Source organism: Parasteatoda tepidariorum, chromosome 2 (genome assembly GCF_982258835.1).
Source record: "Parasteatoda tepidariorum strain Cologne lab strain chromosome 2, Ptep-v5.0, whole genome shotgun sequence".
Lineage (NCBI taxonomy): Eukaryota > Metazoa > Arthropoda > Arachnida > Araneae > Theridiidae > Parasteatoda > Parasteatoda tepidariorum.
In genome coordinates this window covers 119,453,181-119,470,901 of record NC_141756.1, presented here as the reverse complement: position 1 = coordinate 119,470,901, position 17,721 = coordinate 119,453,181, and the positions used below count along the sequence as shown (strand labels likewise).

Genomic DNA, 17,721 nt, shown 5'->3' with positions numbered 1-17,721 from the left:
AACGTAAATAAGTGTAAACCGGTTTCAGTCGAGTAAAAACAATAAAGCTGTATAGTATCATCTGATAATTAAGATTTTACATAGAATATTATAGAGCGTCTTATAATTTGTCCTGGGAGTATAGAAAAAAAAAATCAATTCACTGATTCAAGGTTACTGATTCACTTTTTTTACAATATGACAATTATGTATGAAACCCATACTTAAATGCAAAAATAACTATATGGGACTTAATTGGGGGGAAATAGTTACATTTTTCTACAAGGTGAGCAGCACTTTAAATCTAAAACGCAATCAACTAATATTAAACGAATATAAATCATATTTGGTATAACTATAATTATATTTAACTAATATTAATCATTTTTAATGATTAAGCAATGAGATGTGAAGAATTGAAAGTAGTTCTAAATTCTAAAACTTATCTTTTACAATCGTTAATGAACTTTGGGAAACATTAAAGATAACGAAAGTAAAGAACATTTTCAGGAATTCTAAAAGTAATTTGCTGTGCGATGCGACCGGAGTTGGGAATTTTTCGGCAAAAATGTAACCCTATTACCAGTTCATCTTTGAAGAAGTTTTCAAAGCCTGATATAGACTAGCTATCTCTACCTAAATTTCCCCTCAATGTTGTGAACGTGATAGAAAATAAAATAACAGTAATTACTTTGTTTCAGAAAAATAAAAAAGCATCGAAATCTCGATGAAAGAATGCAGTCAAATACATTGAGGTAATATTGAAGCATTGATACTTATTTTCACTCAAAAACTTCCAAATTTAAAATAAAAAACATTTTTTAATTCAAATCTTACATTGTGCGTATAATTGGGTAAGCCACTATTCCACTTTTGTGTGAAGTTCATGCTTTACTTTACATTTATGATACGGAATATTTACATTACTCATGGTAATAATAATCGTTCCGTATAATGAGTTCTTGTAAAACATAGTTAAAAAAGGAATTGTAAAAATGAAAGCTATATATAACGCATGGAAAATATTGTCTTACTAAAATTCTTTTTCTTCTTCTTAATTTTACAAAAGATAAGTAAAAAAAACAACTAAAATAAAAAGAACAGATTGTAAATAAGGGGTAGGTAGGTATTTTATTCACTAGAACTGCACAATGGGCGATTAGGGACGGTCTGGAACATCTCTAAAGATGATCTGAAGACATACCCGCAATTTTGATCACTCAGAGAGGGTGGCTCCCCTACTCTGGTTGCCGGACAACTTTCGCGCGAAATCGTGCACTTTACAGTAGAACAGTTTAACGAGGACCGATACCGCACACCCTCGGTCCCTGAGCAGGCTGATCAAAGTGGTCACCCACCCGCTTACTGACGGTAACCAATGATGCTTGCCTTTGGTGTTCTACCGGGAACCGTGTCTTTACGACCAGTCCACACTAAGGGGAAAGAATGCAGAATAAATATATGATTGTCTTTTTCCAAATACATTTATATCTTCAAAAATCAAATTAGAACATGGAAAAATAATATATTTTATTTTAGTCACATCATGAGGAATTGTCACAAGTTTTTTTGGAGGCACTATTTCATTCGCAGCATAAACCACGAATTGAGAAACTTTTATGTCCTGTTTCATGTCACTTTTTAAAAAGGCTAACTTTTTTTTTTCTCGTTTTCATTATCCTCTCCTAGCAAACGATATGCAATATTTTCTTCTCTAATTAAAATACTTTCAATCTCAGTCAGCTCAGCTAACTTTGCTTGCATTTCATTTTTAAATTGAGTTAATACGAATCCCGATGCGAGATTTTTAAATTGCGAGAAGACGGATCATGAATAGCGGTTGCTGTGGGGATGTGTTTCTCAAAACTTTCTTTTGCAGATTCTCGATTTAAAAAAAAAATCAACAAAAAATTGTGATCGTCTTATTATGATCACTGCTTACCCATAGGTCAAATGCTTTTTTCTTTCTGGATTGACTCCGTTAAACGCCACAACCTTTCAAATCACGGGTTGCAAAAACTGTCCAAAATGATGTTTGTCGTCGGATTGATTTTCATATCATGCCTTAGTACGTGTTTCAAGACGTCACAAAATACTTTTCCTTCTTCAGTATTCATATTGAAATCACAGCCAAGCCTGCAATTATACGTTAATAAAAAAAAAAAATTTAAAAATACTTTAAATTATTATAATGTAAATACATTAAAAATGCCTTCTAGTGAAAAGAAAAACAGCAGCGGTCGCCATAGCAACGCGTGCAATGACGACGAATGCGTACTGTTTACTATTACTCTTGAATACAGTTGAAAAGTGTGATAACGTCCAAATAAGTTCCGCACTCCATCAAACCCAAAATAAGACCCATTTTGGCATGAATAAAAAAAACATGATGAATGAGAAATAAATACATGAGGTCGGTGAGCAGAGCGAACAGAAAGCTCGTCATAGCAACGCATGCGCAATGACTTTTGAACACAGTTGAAAAGTGCGTGAACGCCATCATTTCCAAACTAAGACCCATTTTGCCAATTGCGTAAAAAAAAAAAAAAAAAAAAAAAAAAAACGGAAAGAAATCTTTTGTTGCACTGGGCAATCTTTCAGGGATAATTGTCGCCAACAATGGAAGTAGGCCTAATACTATGCTTTGATGAAGTGAAGACGTGGTTATTTTATCCATCAAGCGAAACTAATTTTTTTCCCCTTAATTTGAAATTTCCTCAATTCTCTAGCATAAATATGTTAATATTTACCTTTTCTATTGTCTCCAACAAAAAATAAAGAAATCTTAAAAATTTCAAGACATTTTATTGAAGTTTTTAAAATTTAAGAGTATTTTATTTTTTGGGGAAAATTTAAAGACAACTTCGAACCCTGCTTTCTTTAAATATTTTCAGGGACAAAACTGTTCTAAAATAAACTTACATTTTTCTTCACAATATTTCTACTTATTAATCGTTAAAATTTTCCCAATCGTTTGAATGGCGTTTGCGTACTCCCAATTATGACCTGCTGCAATATAGAATGGCTCACTATTGTTTTTCAAACATTAGTTGGCAGTAGATTTCGATTTACAACTAGTCAACAGTAAAACTGCATGGTTCATTAAATTTTTAGATTGACTTTACGTTTTATAATTTGAAAATTATGTAATATATTATTTATTTTAGGCAAGCAAATAAAGAATAGTATACAAATATGCATTTATTCATAAAAAAATACAAAGAATGTGGCATAAAAAACATTAAAAACTATCTAATTTTTTACATTAAAATTCTTTTCCCACTTAATTTACTACAGATATAAAAAAGTTCACAGAAATTCTAAGCAGAAAAAGAAAACTTAAAATAATAACTAATCAGAAAAACTCTCGTTGAAGTAAGTTTTAAATAACTTTTTCCTTGACGAGTAAATAATAGAATTCGGTTTGGATTTCGGAGTCACAAAACATTCAGATTCTTCTGAGCTTTCATTGCTGGATGAATCATTTAATTGATTCCGATTGAATGATAAAACAGGCGATGATTCCTCATCCTCTGAATCTAACACCATATTTTTCTTGGTGACATTTTTTCTTTGTACAGGACTGTCATCGTAATGGAGCGATTCTGCAGGAGTCGCATCCACTTGAATGAGAGGTGATGTCGCCAGTGCCTTTGCAAATGGACTATTCTTGGGCGAGATATAATTCCCATACAATCTTAGAGGAGTTATCCTCGGAGAACGACCTCCGTTGCTGGCCACTGGTGTGCTAGGAATTGAGAGGGGAATGGAGGCCACTGAATTCTCGGGATCATCCGAAACTTCTTCCTCGCTTTCGGACACAATGCGTTCGGGGGTGGCACAAGAGCTGCCTGGTTGACTGGAATCACTTTCTGATGGCAGATGCATGTTTCTGAAAACAGAGTAAAAATTACCTATAGAATTGATTATTTTTAAAATTTTATTTAGGCTCAACACTGGTTGTTGCTACATACAACCTCATTTTAGAATATTAAATCAAGAAGCAAGATAAACATAATAACAATAAAGATAAACATAAATGACATAATCAGGCTGCAAAATTAAGAGTGGTCCAGAGCCGTTAAAATTTCCCTGGGATCCTCCGCGGCAGAATCGCAGCGACATTGTCGCAGAAAGACTTATTTTGAAAGGCAAAAAATTCTACTTTTATTTTCTACAGAAATTTACACGCAATATTTGAATAATGCATTTAGATAACTTTTTGATGTGTTCAATTTACGCGGAGAATACCGTAAATCGATGTAATGTTTTGATCGTATTTTCAGCAGTTATTGATTTTCTAGTGGATTTAAAATATTGCGAAATATTTCAAACAATATGGAAAATTCGAATCCTGCATTTCAGTATTTACTTTTTAAGGCAATAATTCTATCTAATTTTTGGCAGTTACTGCTATTGAAATTTCCAAAGTTTAAAAATCCAATATATTTTTTACACAATATTATTTATTACAACAGCCCAATCTCGAAACGAAACACACATTTGAGGAGCGCGATTCAAGTGATTTTGTCGTTGATCTTTTTGCAGCAATTACTTCTATGAATTTTATGATTTTTAATTATTTTTTTAGTGATGATTATTGACAAAATGCGAAGGAAATAATGTGTGCGTCCCCCCCCCCTAACAAACTCCGAGAATATCACCCATACAATTAGTATAAAAAATTATTACATGTTCAATTGAAAAAAATTATTTTTTTTTTGTAAAGACTGCACTTTTGTGTTTTTAAATTAGTAACATATATGTTTGTTATTATTGATAGTATCTTGGAGAAAGGTATCAGTGCTAGAGAGTTTTGTCGCAGATAGCTTAAAAAAATTCTGCCACAGGGCTAGGGTCATAAATTTAGAATGGTATTTCTAACCAAAAATCAATGTACAGGAAAGGTCCTTTTGGATTTTTTTACCTTTAGTTCAGAGTTTTAATGTGTTTTTGTCATCATAACTTTGTTTTGTCCCTTATAATTTGTATCATATTACATTTTCTGTATTGCATTTTTTTTTTAAAATTAAATTCAATTTATTAACTTAAAAAAAAAAAGAAAACTAGTGGGGACAAATAAACGAAAATTTGTGCGGACAAGTAATGTCTTTTGAGTTACTAGTCCATTGAACTAGTGATTAAAATTTTCTTTCTGAATATTAACAGAAAAGAATGAAAGGGGAGTAGAGTCTGATCAATCAGTTAATACAAGTTCTGGCATTGCAATATCATTTGACAATTTTTCCCAGGAGTAGAAATTAAGAAAAAACAAACATCCTGGTCCAAAAGACAGTAACTCAAACAATATTACTTGTCCATACAAAGCAGAGAACGAGCAATGTTCACAATTGTGGTGAAATATGCAATTTAGTGGCAAAAATACAAAACAATTTTAGACCTTGACCAACAAAACCACTGTTAATTTCAGGCCTGTCACCCCAAATTATTGAGACCCTAGATTTTAACCTTGGAGAACAAAAATATGTTTGACATTCTTGATGCCCACTCCACAAATATGGCATACACTCAATACAATACAGGGATGAGAGTAGTCAGAAAGAAAAAAGAGGAAATCCAAAAAACAAAAAAAAGAAAGAAAGAAAAAAGAAGAAAAAAAAATATATATATAAACAAAAATTTGACAAAAAGTGCGATTTTTAAACTTGTAAACCATGTGAATATAAATCCCGATATGAGGCTTTTAAATCACGTTAATATGAAACTCTACATCGAATTTAAAAAATGCGAAAATACAAATCATGATTTTTTAATTTTTTGATCACGATCCATAATTTTTAAATCGCGCGATATTACAACCACAAAAACGAATCACGATATTGGATTTTAAGCTCACGTGAATACGAATTGCTACATAGGGCTTTAAAAGCTCGTAAATACAAATCGCGATATTGATTTTTTAAATCTCGTAAGTAAGAATCGCACTGTACAATATTTAAATCGCCTGAATAAGAACCGCAACGTTCAACTTTTAAATCAGGTAAATACGAAAATCGAGATTTGATAATAAAATCGAGATTTTAAAAATGCATAAATACAAAACACGATATTGGATTTTTAAATGTCGTAAATACGAATCATAATATACGATATTTAAATAGCGTAAATAAGAATCGCAATGTGCAACTTTTAAATCAGGTAAATACGAAAATCGATGATTGATATTAAAATCGCGTGAATAAAAATCGAGATCTGAATTACGAAAATACGAGCTATCCAGCCGACGGATAAAAAATACGGAAAATCTTATTTTCTGTGCGTGAAATCGGAGAAAATAGCTAAAATAAGTAAAAATGCGGAAGGGTTAGCAGCTAGGGCGTAAATTGAATTTTCTGTTTATCTTTGAAAATCGTAAATAAATATAATTATTTTACTTCAATGACTGAATTTAAAAAAAAAGGGATACTTATTTAAAAAAACGAAACTTTTAGAGAATCGGAGTTTTTGATAAAAAGGCTGAAATTCGAGACACAAAAAAAATCTCATCCCTGTATAAAGGTCAACCAGTTTTATCCCAAGGAAATGATTTTTAGAGAAACTTCAGAGGGAGGAAAAGGGACTTCAACAATTTCCCTGCGCGGAAAATTAAATTCCTCATAAAACATTTTAACTTGGGCAACAAAAAAAAATTTCAGCGGAAATTAGCGGAAAAAATGGAAAAATCTGAAAAAAAGCGGAAATCCGCGGAAGAATCTCATCCCTGACAATACCTATTCTATTCAGGTGTTCTGCCATCCCTGTGGTTGAATTTTGTAAAAATTCTCCCTAACACTCATACCTTTTTAATAGTAGCAAATATATGTTTCTAAATTAAGGTAACAGTGGCACATTATGCTTACAAAAAAAAAACTCTATGAATAGAATAAAACTGCAAGTAATTTTTCGAATTTTAAATGTAATAATTTTTTTTGTACCTAACCTCAATGATTTGAGGATTAAAAATCTAAAAATAGAAACATCAATATCAAATAATATATTACAACATTACATATTAATTATACTCAACATTTTCAACTATATAACTTTATGAAAAAAATTTAAACATACTGCGCTCTAAAAGTTTCTGGACGGTATTTTTCACAACGCAATAAAAGAAAATCTCCATAACGCAAAAAAAAAATAAATAAAAAAAATGTTTTCATAACTACTTTGTAAGAAACTGTGCTATAGATTTACACGCTAAAATAAAAAAAATTTGCTCATTAAAAAAAGCAACATCATTTTCAGTTTTAAGTCATAATTTGGAATAATGAATATTTTATGATTGAATGCTTCATAGGTGAGCGATTCCTTTATAATTCTTATACATTTTATACTGATGAAAACCAAACAAGTATCTGGATATTTGCTAATCCAAGAGCCATATTTAAAAAAAAAAAATGTGACAAAAACTATGAGAAACTTTTTTATGACCAGTATCTTTCTGTTTTATAGAGTTTCATTTTACACAAGTGATACTTTAAAATACTAAGAATATACCAAAAATGTTACCAATATATGAATAAAATTTTAGGTAAAAGGAGCTACCTTGCACAAGATTTTCTTTTCTTCAATGTTGTATTCTAGAAAAAGAAATTATAATGTTACAGGACATTCAAATTATGATGGTATACATAACATAGTGAAGCAAAAACACAAAATCTAAAGTCAGGGCAAGTTTGTTCATTATGGAAAAAGCCATCCAGGAAATAATGGGGGGAAAAACTTATTTTTCTTTTCATTTGAATGTCCATGCTTAAAATAATATTTAGAATGATTTTAAGCAATGATTCATATTTTAAGAGTACCACTGATGTAAACTAATTTAAGAGAACAATGAAAAAATGAAAGAAAATTATTCAAGAAATAAATTTAGGGTTCATTTTTTCAAATGATAATACACATAAAATTAAACATTAAAGCAGGGATAGCTTAACTCTTTGCAAAAAATGCCGTTTAAGAAAGAATTAAAATTATGCTTGCCACTTCCAACATACTAAATAAAAGAAGTATAAAAAAATTTGTCACTTTTACGCTGATTTTTTTTTAACCTGTCATGATTTTCTGCTAAAAAAAATTCTTTTCAGACTTAGTTTTCTAATACTTTTGATGTAGTGTAATCTTACTTTTCTTACAATTAGACAGTGTGGTTTATATAAAAGAAATTAATTAAATTACTTAATTTTATGTACGTTCATTCAACATACGTGGACGTGCTTTGAAGCTTTTTTTTGTTACACAATGTTTAAACACAAACTGTAGTGATGATGATGAAAAAAAAAAATACAACAGAATGTTGAATTCATGTATTTTTTTTAAATCAATATTAGGTATTATAATTTAGAGTTAATTAAGATATATTTATTAATAATGATTTAATATTTTTGATACCATTTCATTACAACATCAAGACAAGTAACTAGTAAATTTTTTCAATAAAAAAAGTATCCATTTTAAATAATGAAATTGACAAAATAATGCACCATCTTGTTTTAAATAGTTAGCAATGCATAGTTTTGTATCAAAATGCGTTTTTGTTATTTTCTCTTAGCAAAAATCAATTTTAATATATATAATTGAAAAAATTGCACCTTTTTATCAACCAAATTGAAAGAAAATAAAAATATATGCTTTTTGTTGTATAAGAAATTAGTTTGTGCCTTTAGCAGTAGTTTTAGTAAAAATAAGTATTTGCCAGGATGATTTCAACCACAGGTTTTTCTGTTTTCAGAAAATTTGCCAAACATGGCATTTTGATGTGAAAAAAAATAGTTGGTCAGACCAAAAGAATAGCAATCTGCCGGAAAAATAATTGTTTGCACCGAGTAGGAAAAAAATTTATTCAAACCAAAATTTTTAATTAAATAAATTTTTTAATTCTTCTTTCTTTTGCATCAAATTTTTTAGAAGTGAATACAGAATTTTTCCAATTATTGTATGTTTATAAATCTTCAAGACATTATTTGATATTGACACACATTTGTTCTCTTCTGGTGTCTTATCATTTGCAAAGAATAATCAATCCTATGTGAAGTGCTTGATTAAGAGAACTGCATACCATGGGAGAAAATTTTCATCACAAATTATCCTTGATCTCCATTACTAATTTAAAAAAAAAGAAAAAGTGAGTTCAAGCAAACCTAGAGTAAGCCATGAAGCTGGACTTCAAAAAATTCAAACAAATTATTGGAAGGGAACTACTCCAGTTAGTAATCCTAAGTTATCGTCTCATAATTTATTATTTTTTTTTAGTGGAATATTTTACGAATTTCTTTTTAGTCTTTGAAACTTCATGACTTACTCTAGGTTTGTCTGAACTCACTTTTTCAGAACTTTAAATTAGTTATGTAGGTGAAAGAAAATTTCTCATGAAAAGTTTCTCCCATGGTATGGCGTCCTTTTAAGGTTCAACTGTATAATAAAGATCGTAGAAAAGCAACGCCATGAAAAAAAAAACAATTTTGATATACAAAGTACGGGGCATTATTCCATTTCGAAGGGCCATAAAAAACTAATTGCTACAGTACACATGTTGTACATTGCTACACATGTTAGGTCTCTGTATCAGTATTTTAGGTACCCTATACCGATAGTTTAAGCATCAGTGACATCAATAATAATTTGGCTATTTTTTTCGCCCCCAGGAAAAGAATGATACCAATTAATGAAATACACAAACATAAAAATCCTTGCTTACCGATTTTATGAAACTAAGGTCGTTAAGGCTTTCATTCAAAAACAATGTCAAATCTTGAGAAATTTTTTTCCCTACAGGTGAACTAGTTCTGTAAATTGCAGACATATCTTGTGGGTGGTGCCTTGAAGAGTCTAACTTTCTTGATTCAAATTTGTTTACAGTTGGTGAATCAGAAATTTCTGATGAGTCACCATGAGCTCCTTCTGAGTGCTTTCTTTCAGGATTTAAGTTTGGATCACCCTGATTGTCAACGAATAACAATGAGTTTTTACTGAGATGATGCAACAAACTTGTGGACATTGTTTGTTTCGTAGTTGATTCCAAATTTTTCACTCTTGATGGCAATCCTGAGTAGGAAAATCGACCACCCTGTAAGTCCCTGTTGTTTGAATTCAGTGAAATCTTACGAAGATCAGTTAATTTTGGACTATTATTTTCATTCAGTGGATGATATTGCTCGTTAATAGCATCACTCGTTTCGGGTGAGAATTTTTCCTCCTTAACTGATAAAGAAAAATGTTCCTTCTTAAGACTGTTAGACAATACATTGTATGAAACATCCCGTTCAGCAGTATGTGGTGAATTTTCTTTAGTTGGTAGACTTGATGTTGAAGTTTCTAAATCTTCATCGTGATTCATAATATTTGACAAAGAATGATCATTTTTAGATTCATATGATCCACATTGAACATCTAAATCAGAAGTTCTAGATTCATTCAAATTTTCTTTTGTTATGCTCAGTTCAGTTGAAAGGTTATGTTCCAACTCTTCAGTTACATCCAAGTCATCTGAAAGACTGTCCCTTGTCGTATCAGTTTTTTCAGTGTGGAGCAAACTTTTTCCAAGGGTATCCAAGTCGTCTGAAAGATTATCATTCGAAACATCAGATTTTTCAGAATGATTCAAATTTTCTTCAACTGTATCCAAATCATCCGAAGGACTGTCTTTCGACCCTTCGACTTTTCTAGTCACACTCAAACTTTTTTCAAGTGTATCCAAGTTGTCTGAAAGATAAACATTGGATTTTTCAGAATGATTCAAATTTTCTTCAACTGAATCCAAATCATCTGAAATACTATCTTTCAACCTATCAACTTTTCCAGTCTCATTCAAACTTTTTTCAAGTGCATCCTCCTCCAAGTCGTATGAAAGATTATCCTTCGAGACATTGGATTTTTTAGAATCATTCCAATTTTCCACGACTGCATCCAAACAATCTGAAGGACTATCTTTCAACGCATCATCCTTTCTAATATTATTTTCTCCAACTGTCTCCAATTCCTCTGAAAGATTTTCATACAACATATTGGATTTACCAGTATTATTCAAACTTTCTTTAACAACATTCAAATGGTCGGCAGGACTACCGTCAAACATATTAACTTCTCCGACATTATTTGAAACTTCTCCAACTGTATCCATGTCAATTAAAAGATTATCATTCAACGAATTCCCCTTCATAGAATGTTGCGTGCTTCCGGGTGAATTAGAGAAAGTCCGAGTGCCTTCGTAGATTATCGAATCACTACCTTCTGAAACATTGCTGGAATTAAAATCGGTTCTTTCAAAATGAGAATGCTTCTTCTCCTTCGCAATTAATTCTTTGATCGATTCCGATGGAGTTTCAAAATTTTCTACGGAATAATCTTTCGTGGGAGTTCCCTTGGGACTGCTCGTGTTCGGTGTTTCAGGCAAGCTAGCAGGACTATAGTAATGCGTAATTTTATTTTTTTCCAAATTTAATGGCTTATACTTCAGATTATCTTTCTTTTTAGAAGACTGAACCTGACAGAACTTTATTCCTTCTGAAATATTTTTTTTCATATTTAATAATATGAAGCAACAGATAACATAATTAATAATATATAACAACAATGCATAGATAATATTCAAATAATATTACAGGGTGCGTAGCCAAATCTTTCAACAAAAAATAAGCACCTTTTAAGCACTCAAAAAATATTTTTAAGCACTATATACATTAACAAAATGCAAAATAGTTTTCCAAGACATTACATGATCACGATAAAATAACTAGTTTCAGATAAAAAAACTCTTTTCGTGATTATATTAGATTGAGAGATTTTTTGGAGGCTGAAACTGAGAATATCTTGCAAAATGCAGCAGCAGAGTTGCACATGAGAGTGCAAGAATCTCACCAAACCCAGCTTAGTATACGTGCATGCAAGTATTTCATCAAACATGTAAAATGATTGGATTGTAAAATGATACGCTACGGACTGACGGTACACCGGAATGCATTGTGTTTGAATGAATTGTGAAAACGTTGAGTAAAACAATGTAACTACCACGCTTTTGCATAATACGTGACCAAAATCGACACAGTAAAGAAAAAAAAATTCTCATTTTTGAAAAAGGGAAAATTAAGCACTTGTTAAAAATGAAAATTAAAAACAAGCACCTTTTAAAAACGCTACACACCCTGTAATAGTATCAGTTAACTATGAAATATAATCACACCTGGAAATCACAAATTGAAAAGACCCTAGTAACAATTTTACCTTGGCCCTAGTTGGTCTCAAAATTGATTTCATATGGGTCCTAAAAGAACATGTACCGAGGGACCAATATTGGGATGCCTAGATTTTTTATTATGGGTTCTAGAATTGTCTATATAAGTCCTACATTGACCAATATCAAACCTATATTGATTAAATGATGGATATAAAATATCAGGTGAATCAGGCAATTCTATGTAGGACTAAATCACTTATTTCGGATAATTTTATGAATTTAAAAATACTAAAACAATTGAATAATTTTGTCAAGAGAAAAAAGTTACCCCACAAACATTGGAACAAACATGAACAATAAATGGATTCAGCCCATCGACTAGATGGAAAAAATTTACTTTTATAAACCGAAGCAAATATCCTGACCCCTTCCCCCACAACAATCTTAGTCTTTTCTAAACTGCACAGTCCCATAGTCTCTGAAGAGGTCAAAGGTTTTTTCAGTCATTTAGCAACCACGGGAGAATTTCGTGTGGCGTTCTAGTTTAACAGGGTTATAATGGAGCAAATTAATGCAAGCAAAGTATTGTGAAGTTGATGATAATTCAACCGTGTGACGATAAAACTTCTGTCGAAAAAAATGTGGGTATATAACAGATGGTAAAATAATTTAAACTAGCAAAATTTTAAAAAAATTTCAGTTTTTTTCAAAATTCCCTGATAGTTTCAGATTTTCCAGGTGGATGGTTAACCTGCTTTAAATCACACGAAAGAAATCAAAAGCTGTGAAACTACAAAACTCCATTGAATTTTATTATATAAAACTGTTAATAGAGTCTCCTTTTTGTAAAATGACTGAATTCCCCAAAAAGTTGAAATAATGAATCCTGTGGTAAGGTGACATGTCTGAACCATATAGATAATCAATAGATGGTCCCTAAAATGGTACTATTGAATTTTGTAATTTCCACTAAGCTTATTAATTAAAATAGAGTTGGTTCAGAAATCCAAACCTTTTGATTCTTAAATAATTTTTTCAAATATCTGCATTTGTATTCTTAAAAATTTCAATGTTCTGAATCCACACAAAAATCAGGAATTTCAATACAAAAAATAAAAACCAGGACAAAATATTTTTTATCAGGACAACCACAAACCCCAGAAATAACTAGTACACACCCTAATCCTCAGAGATCTGTTCCAGAATTTCCCACACTATCATGCCAACTTCTAGGGATTAAAAAAAAAATGTTTTGAAAAACGGTAGAATATTACAAAATAAAATTCGCAGATTTTCGGTTATTTTCAAACGGTTTTAAACGTTTAACACATTTTAATTGTAACAAAGTCGTGCCCTACATAAGCCTTTGAATAATTTAAAAGCAGTGGTGAGTAAAATTCCTATAAATTGAATTATTATTAAACTAAGAATTACAGATTAAAAGACAACCACTTGAAAATATTTATCTGCTGTCCAGTGCAAGTTGGCATCTCTGTATCCCCTATCCTTGCATCACAAATCAATTTCTGCTCTTGTTATTCAAAAATCAATGTTATTCACTAATAAATCTTGTTATTCAATAATCAGAACTTATAGGGAGAAATCTTTTACACAAGCTTGATCAAATTAAACCAATCTCATAAAATTCTTATAGCGGTAAGTCTTTTTACCTTTAGGCGTAACAGAGGAAGAAATGTTGTCACTCTCTTCATCATCATCAGAACGATAAATTGATTGCGACTTGACTGGAGACTCTTGAGTTAAATCAACAATGTCAGGAAAAGATGGAGCCTTATAAGTATCTGTTCAAAAAGAAAAGATACTTAAATGGATCATTGTAATGCATTATTTATATACAATTTGCATGGGTGCCTAAAAAACTAAATTATTATTTTTTTCAAAATAAGTTAAAGAAAACTGTCTTAAAAGAAAGCAATATTATAACGTACTGTGTACAATAGGGGTGCACAACATTTAAAAAATGAAGGGCCACTTGAACAGCAGGTAGATTGATGAAGGGCCACATGCATATTTAGTCATGTTAGCGGCAAATATGATAATTTTTATATAACACTAGTGTTTTAAACACTAAGTTTTTTTTTATCAGTTAGCTTAATAACAAATTAGCAGAAAATTAAGTATTTTTAATTATTTGAATTTATTTAAAAATAATATATATATATATATATAATTAATATAATAGTATAATAATAAATTATATCTCACCCCTCTTTATAAATCTGCACAAAGAGAGAGAGAAAAACTGTAGAATTTACAGCGTGAAAGTGCAAAAAATATATACCTATTTTCTAGAGTAATATAAATTTTAATCAAATATTTTTATTAAAGAAAATGTATAATGTTTAAACAAAATCCAAAAGTTGAAACCAATCCACTATAGTACAAAATAAAATGCAATATTTTTCTAAAAAACAATTTATTGCGTTCAGAAGCTCCCTCGGGCTGCACATCAACAGTCGACAGGCCGCACGTGGCCCGCTGGTTGAGCACCTCTAATGTACAAAATAAAAAAGTTAACATCCTGGATAATTTTTGATCTAAAGATCGGATTATTAGTGGCTCAATCTTATTGGTTGGAGTGTCTCAACTTAAATATTAGTCATTTAGTGCAAATGATATTCCAAGACATAAAAACATACTTTAAATAATTAAACATATCCTTTTTTTGACAGATTGGGATTCTTGACCCTCAAAATAGGAGGGGGGAAGTAGCTGCAAATTCAAGATAGGGTCCTATTAATTTAATATGGAGAACGGTCAAACGTTTGGACCTTGTAATGCTAACTTCACTTTTTTTTTGTATATTTTGCCACATGTTAAGGAATTTTCAAGTGAATGAAAAAATTTTTGCACATAATAACTTATGTTTATCAAAAGATAACTCCACACAAAAAATAATTTTTAATAATAATTTACTTTTTTTAATATTATTTCATCTAATAATAATCGAAAATTTTTGAATACAACTTTTTACATCATTATAAAGAATGTAGACAAAATTAAAGCATAATTGATCAAATAGTTTCTGAGTTATTACATTTTTAAGAAGTTGCATATTTACAATCTGATTTCTCAAGATAGAACTATCTGACGATTCTGATTTTGTAACTCTAAAGACACAGATTGTAATAATTCCAAAAAAAACTTAGAACCTGAACATATTTCCAACAGAATATATGAATGAAAATTTCTGAACTATCTGCAGTTAAAAAAAATACGGCTATTTAAACAGGAGACTTGAGTTTTTTCCAATATATGAAGCTGACAAAATCCTAACAATAACTTAATTAACAGAGATATTAGTGCCAGATAAAGACAATAGTTAAAAATGTTTCTTATAGTTTGTTTATATACCTCTCCCTCATCTCTGTAAACCTTTAAATGTTTATTTAAAAAGAAATTGAAAAGTCACCATTCTTTCATAGCACTGTTCTTTGAAATAAAAGTTTTTCTTAAATACTTCATAAAAGTGGGAGGCAGAGATCTTTTTTGTAATATTGAATTATAAAATAATTTTTTTAAAAAATATTGCAAATCATACACTGCAGGTGTAAAATGTTGCTAATCATCAAAAACAAAATGACAGTGATAAGTTGTTAAAAGAATTTAATTGAAAAAAGTGGAGGAACAATAAAGACAAGTTTATTTGGTAAAAAATAATTTTTTGGCAATACAATTTACTAAAAAATAAAAACATTATAAATTTTGAGGTCTTCTGCATCTTCACAATGCCTAGCAACGCTCTATTCATCTTTTAACATTTTTACAAAAAATATAATACAGATAGTAATAAATATTTGTGATTTTCTCTACCTATTTAGTTAAAAAGGGAACCATTTAATAAAAAAAGAGAAGAAAATTATCAGACAAACTGAACATTTCATGCTTCCTTCATTTTGAGGAACTATATCTGTCACTGAACTAAAGCCTTACTAGGTGAACTGAACAAAAGCTGATGACAGGGTGTTATAGGTTATGAGAAGAAAACCTGCATTACATAACAACTATTTTTAGTTAGTATATTACATTTGTATGTTACAATGTTGGAATACTTCAGTATTTAAAATATAACTTGAAAAACTATGAGAAAAAATTATAAATAACTCCTGAATATCAATTATACAACAATGTGAAATTAAGAAGGAATGCATCAAAAAGTGAATACTCAAAAAAATTATTTGAAATTCGCATGTCTTTATAAAATCATATAAAAAAATATTGGAATTAAAAACCAACTGAAAGGGACAAAAAATGATAATTTTTAAAAAAAACTATCATTAAATGATACGAAATGACGATGGAATTGCTATAAATAAACATTTCAAAAAAGTGATAATTTAAATTCGAAATTCGCACGTCATAATTACTTATTAAATATATCAGAATTTGAAAAATCATAGAGAAACGACCAAAATAAAAAACAATTAGCTGCTGAAAAAAACGAAAGGAAACTTTAGAATCACAGGGACAAATTTTTTTTTTGTGTGGCATTCTTAGTGAATCGTTGTTCACAGATTGAAGCATTCATTGATTGCTTGTTTTAGAATTTTCCTATTTTACTAAGATTTTTGAGAAATTTCTAGAGTTAATATATTTCCAGCTTTCCGTATCGCTAGACACTCTGAATTAGTTGTATAGAATTACAATAGACACACCCCATAAAATATGGTAGTTTGAAGAGATGTCAGTTTAAATCAGCCACTTTTTACCTCTCTCAGTGTTATTTTTGAATGAAGGAATGTTTTCAGTATAAGGTCTAGTATATCTGCCAGCCAATCGCAAACCATCTTCCACTACAGCAGCCTCGGCCTGGATACGCTCTTGAGCAGCAGCAACCTAAAAAGCAACAAAATCGAAATAAGATTACGTTAATAAATAACATATTCCCAAATATTTAATACATAGAAATATCTCATAAAGAAATGCCCCAGCAATATTCATGCCTACTTTGTGAACCCGGTTCAGTTCAGAGGGCGCCATACCGAGGAAGAAACATTTTTGTCGCAGATTCTCTTTCTACTTCATTCCTAATTTAAAATTTAAAGTGTAGAAAAAGTGAGTGCTGAGAAATCTAGAGTAAGCCGTGAAAATATGCAAAGACCGAAAAGAAAATTTTAAAATATACAAATGAAAATAAATTATGAGACGACTTAGTATTATGCAACGGAGAAGTTCTCTTCTAATAATTTGTTTGCATTTTAATATTTTGAAGTATTTTTTTCAGTAATTGAAACTTCATGAGTTACTCTAGGTTTGCCTGGACTTACTTTTCTATCTTTTAAATTAGTAATGAAGGGTAAATAGAATTTACGACAAAAATTTTCTTTCGTGGTATGGTGTGCTCTTCAGTCTTCAAAGAGACTTTAATGCAATTATTGGAGTCCCACAATAACGTTGTAAGACACTGCTCACGATAGACCAAAGTTACACATCATTGGCAGAAATAAGTGAGTGGGTGACCATTTTAATCTGTGCAGAGTATTGGTCCTCGTTAAACTATTTAACTGCAAAGTGCTCAATTTCTCGCATGAGTTCACAGGCTGGGGGAG

General features: G+C 30.5%; 1 protein-coding gene across 3 annotated transcripts in view; it reads right to left on the bottom strand.

Annotated features, from left to right (window-relative positions):
* Positions 1-3,162: 3,162 nt before the first annotated feature.
* Positions 3,163-17,721, bottom strand: part of LOC107445759 (uncharacterized) — a 92,769-nt gene continuing 78,210 nt past the window's right edge. For all 3 annotated transcript variants that reach the window (XM_043050116.3, XM_087158225.1, XM_043050115.3), the window contains exons 21-25: positions 16,882-17,008; positions 13,822-13,953; positions 9,677-11,481; positions 7,528-7,562; positions 3,163-3,871 (exon numbers count right to left, since the gene is read on the bottom strand). In XM_043050116.3, the coding sequence (XP_042906050.2) occupies positions 3,331-3,871; positions 7,528-7,562; positions 9,677-11,481; positions 13,822-13,953; positions 16,882-17,008 (2,640 nt within the window). In that variant the 3' untranslated portion in view covers positions 3,163-3,330. The remainder of the gene's footprint in view (positions 3,872-7,527; positions 7,563-9,676; positions 11,482-13,821; positions 13,954-16,881; positions 17,009-17,721) is intronic.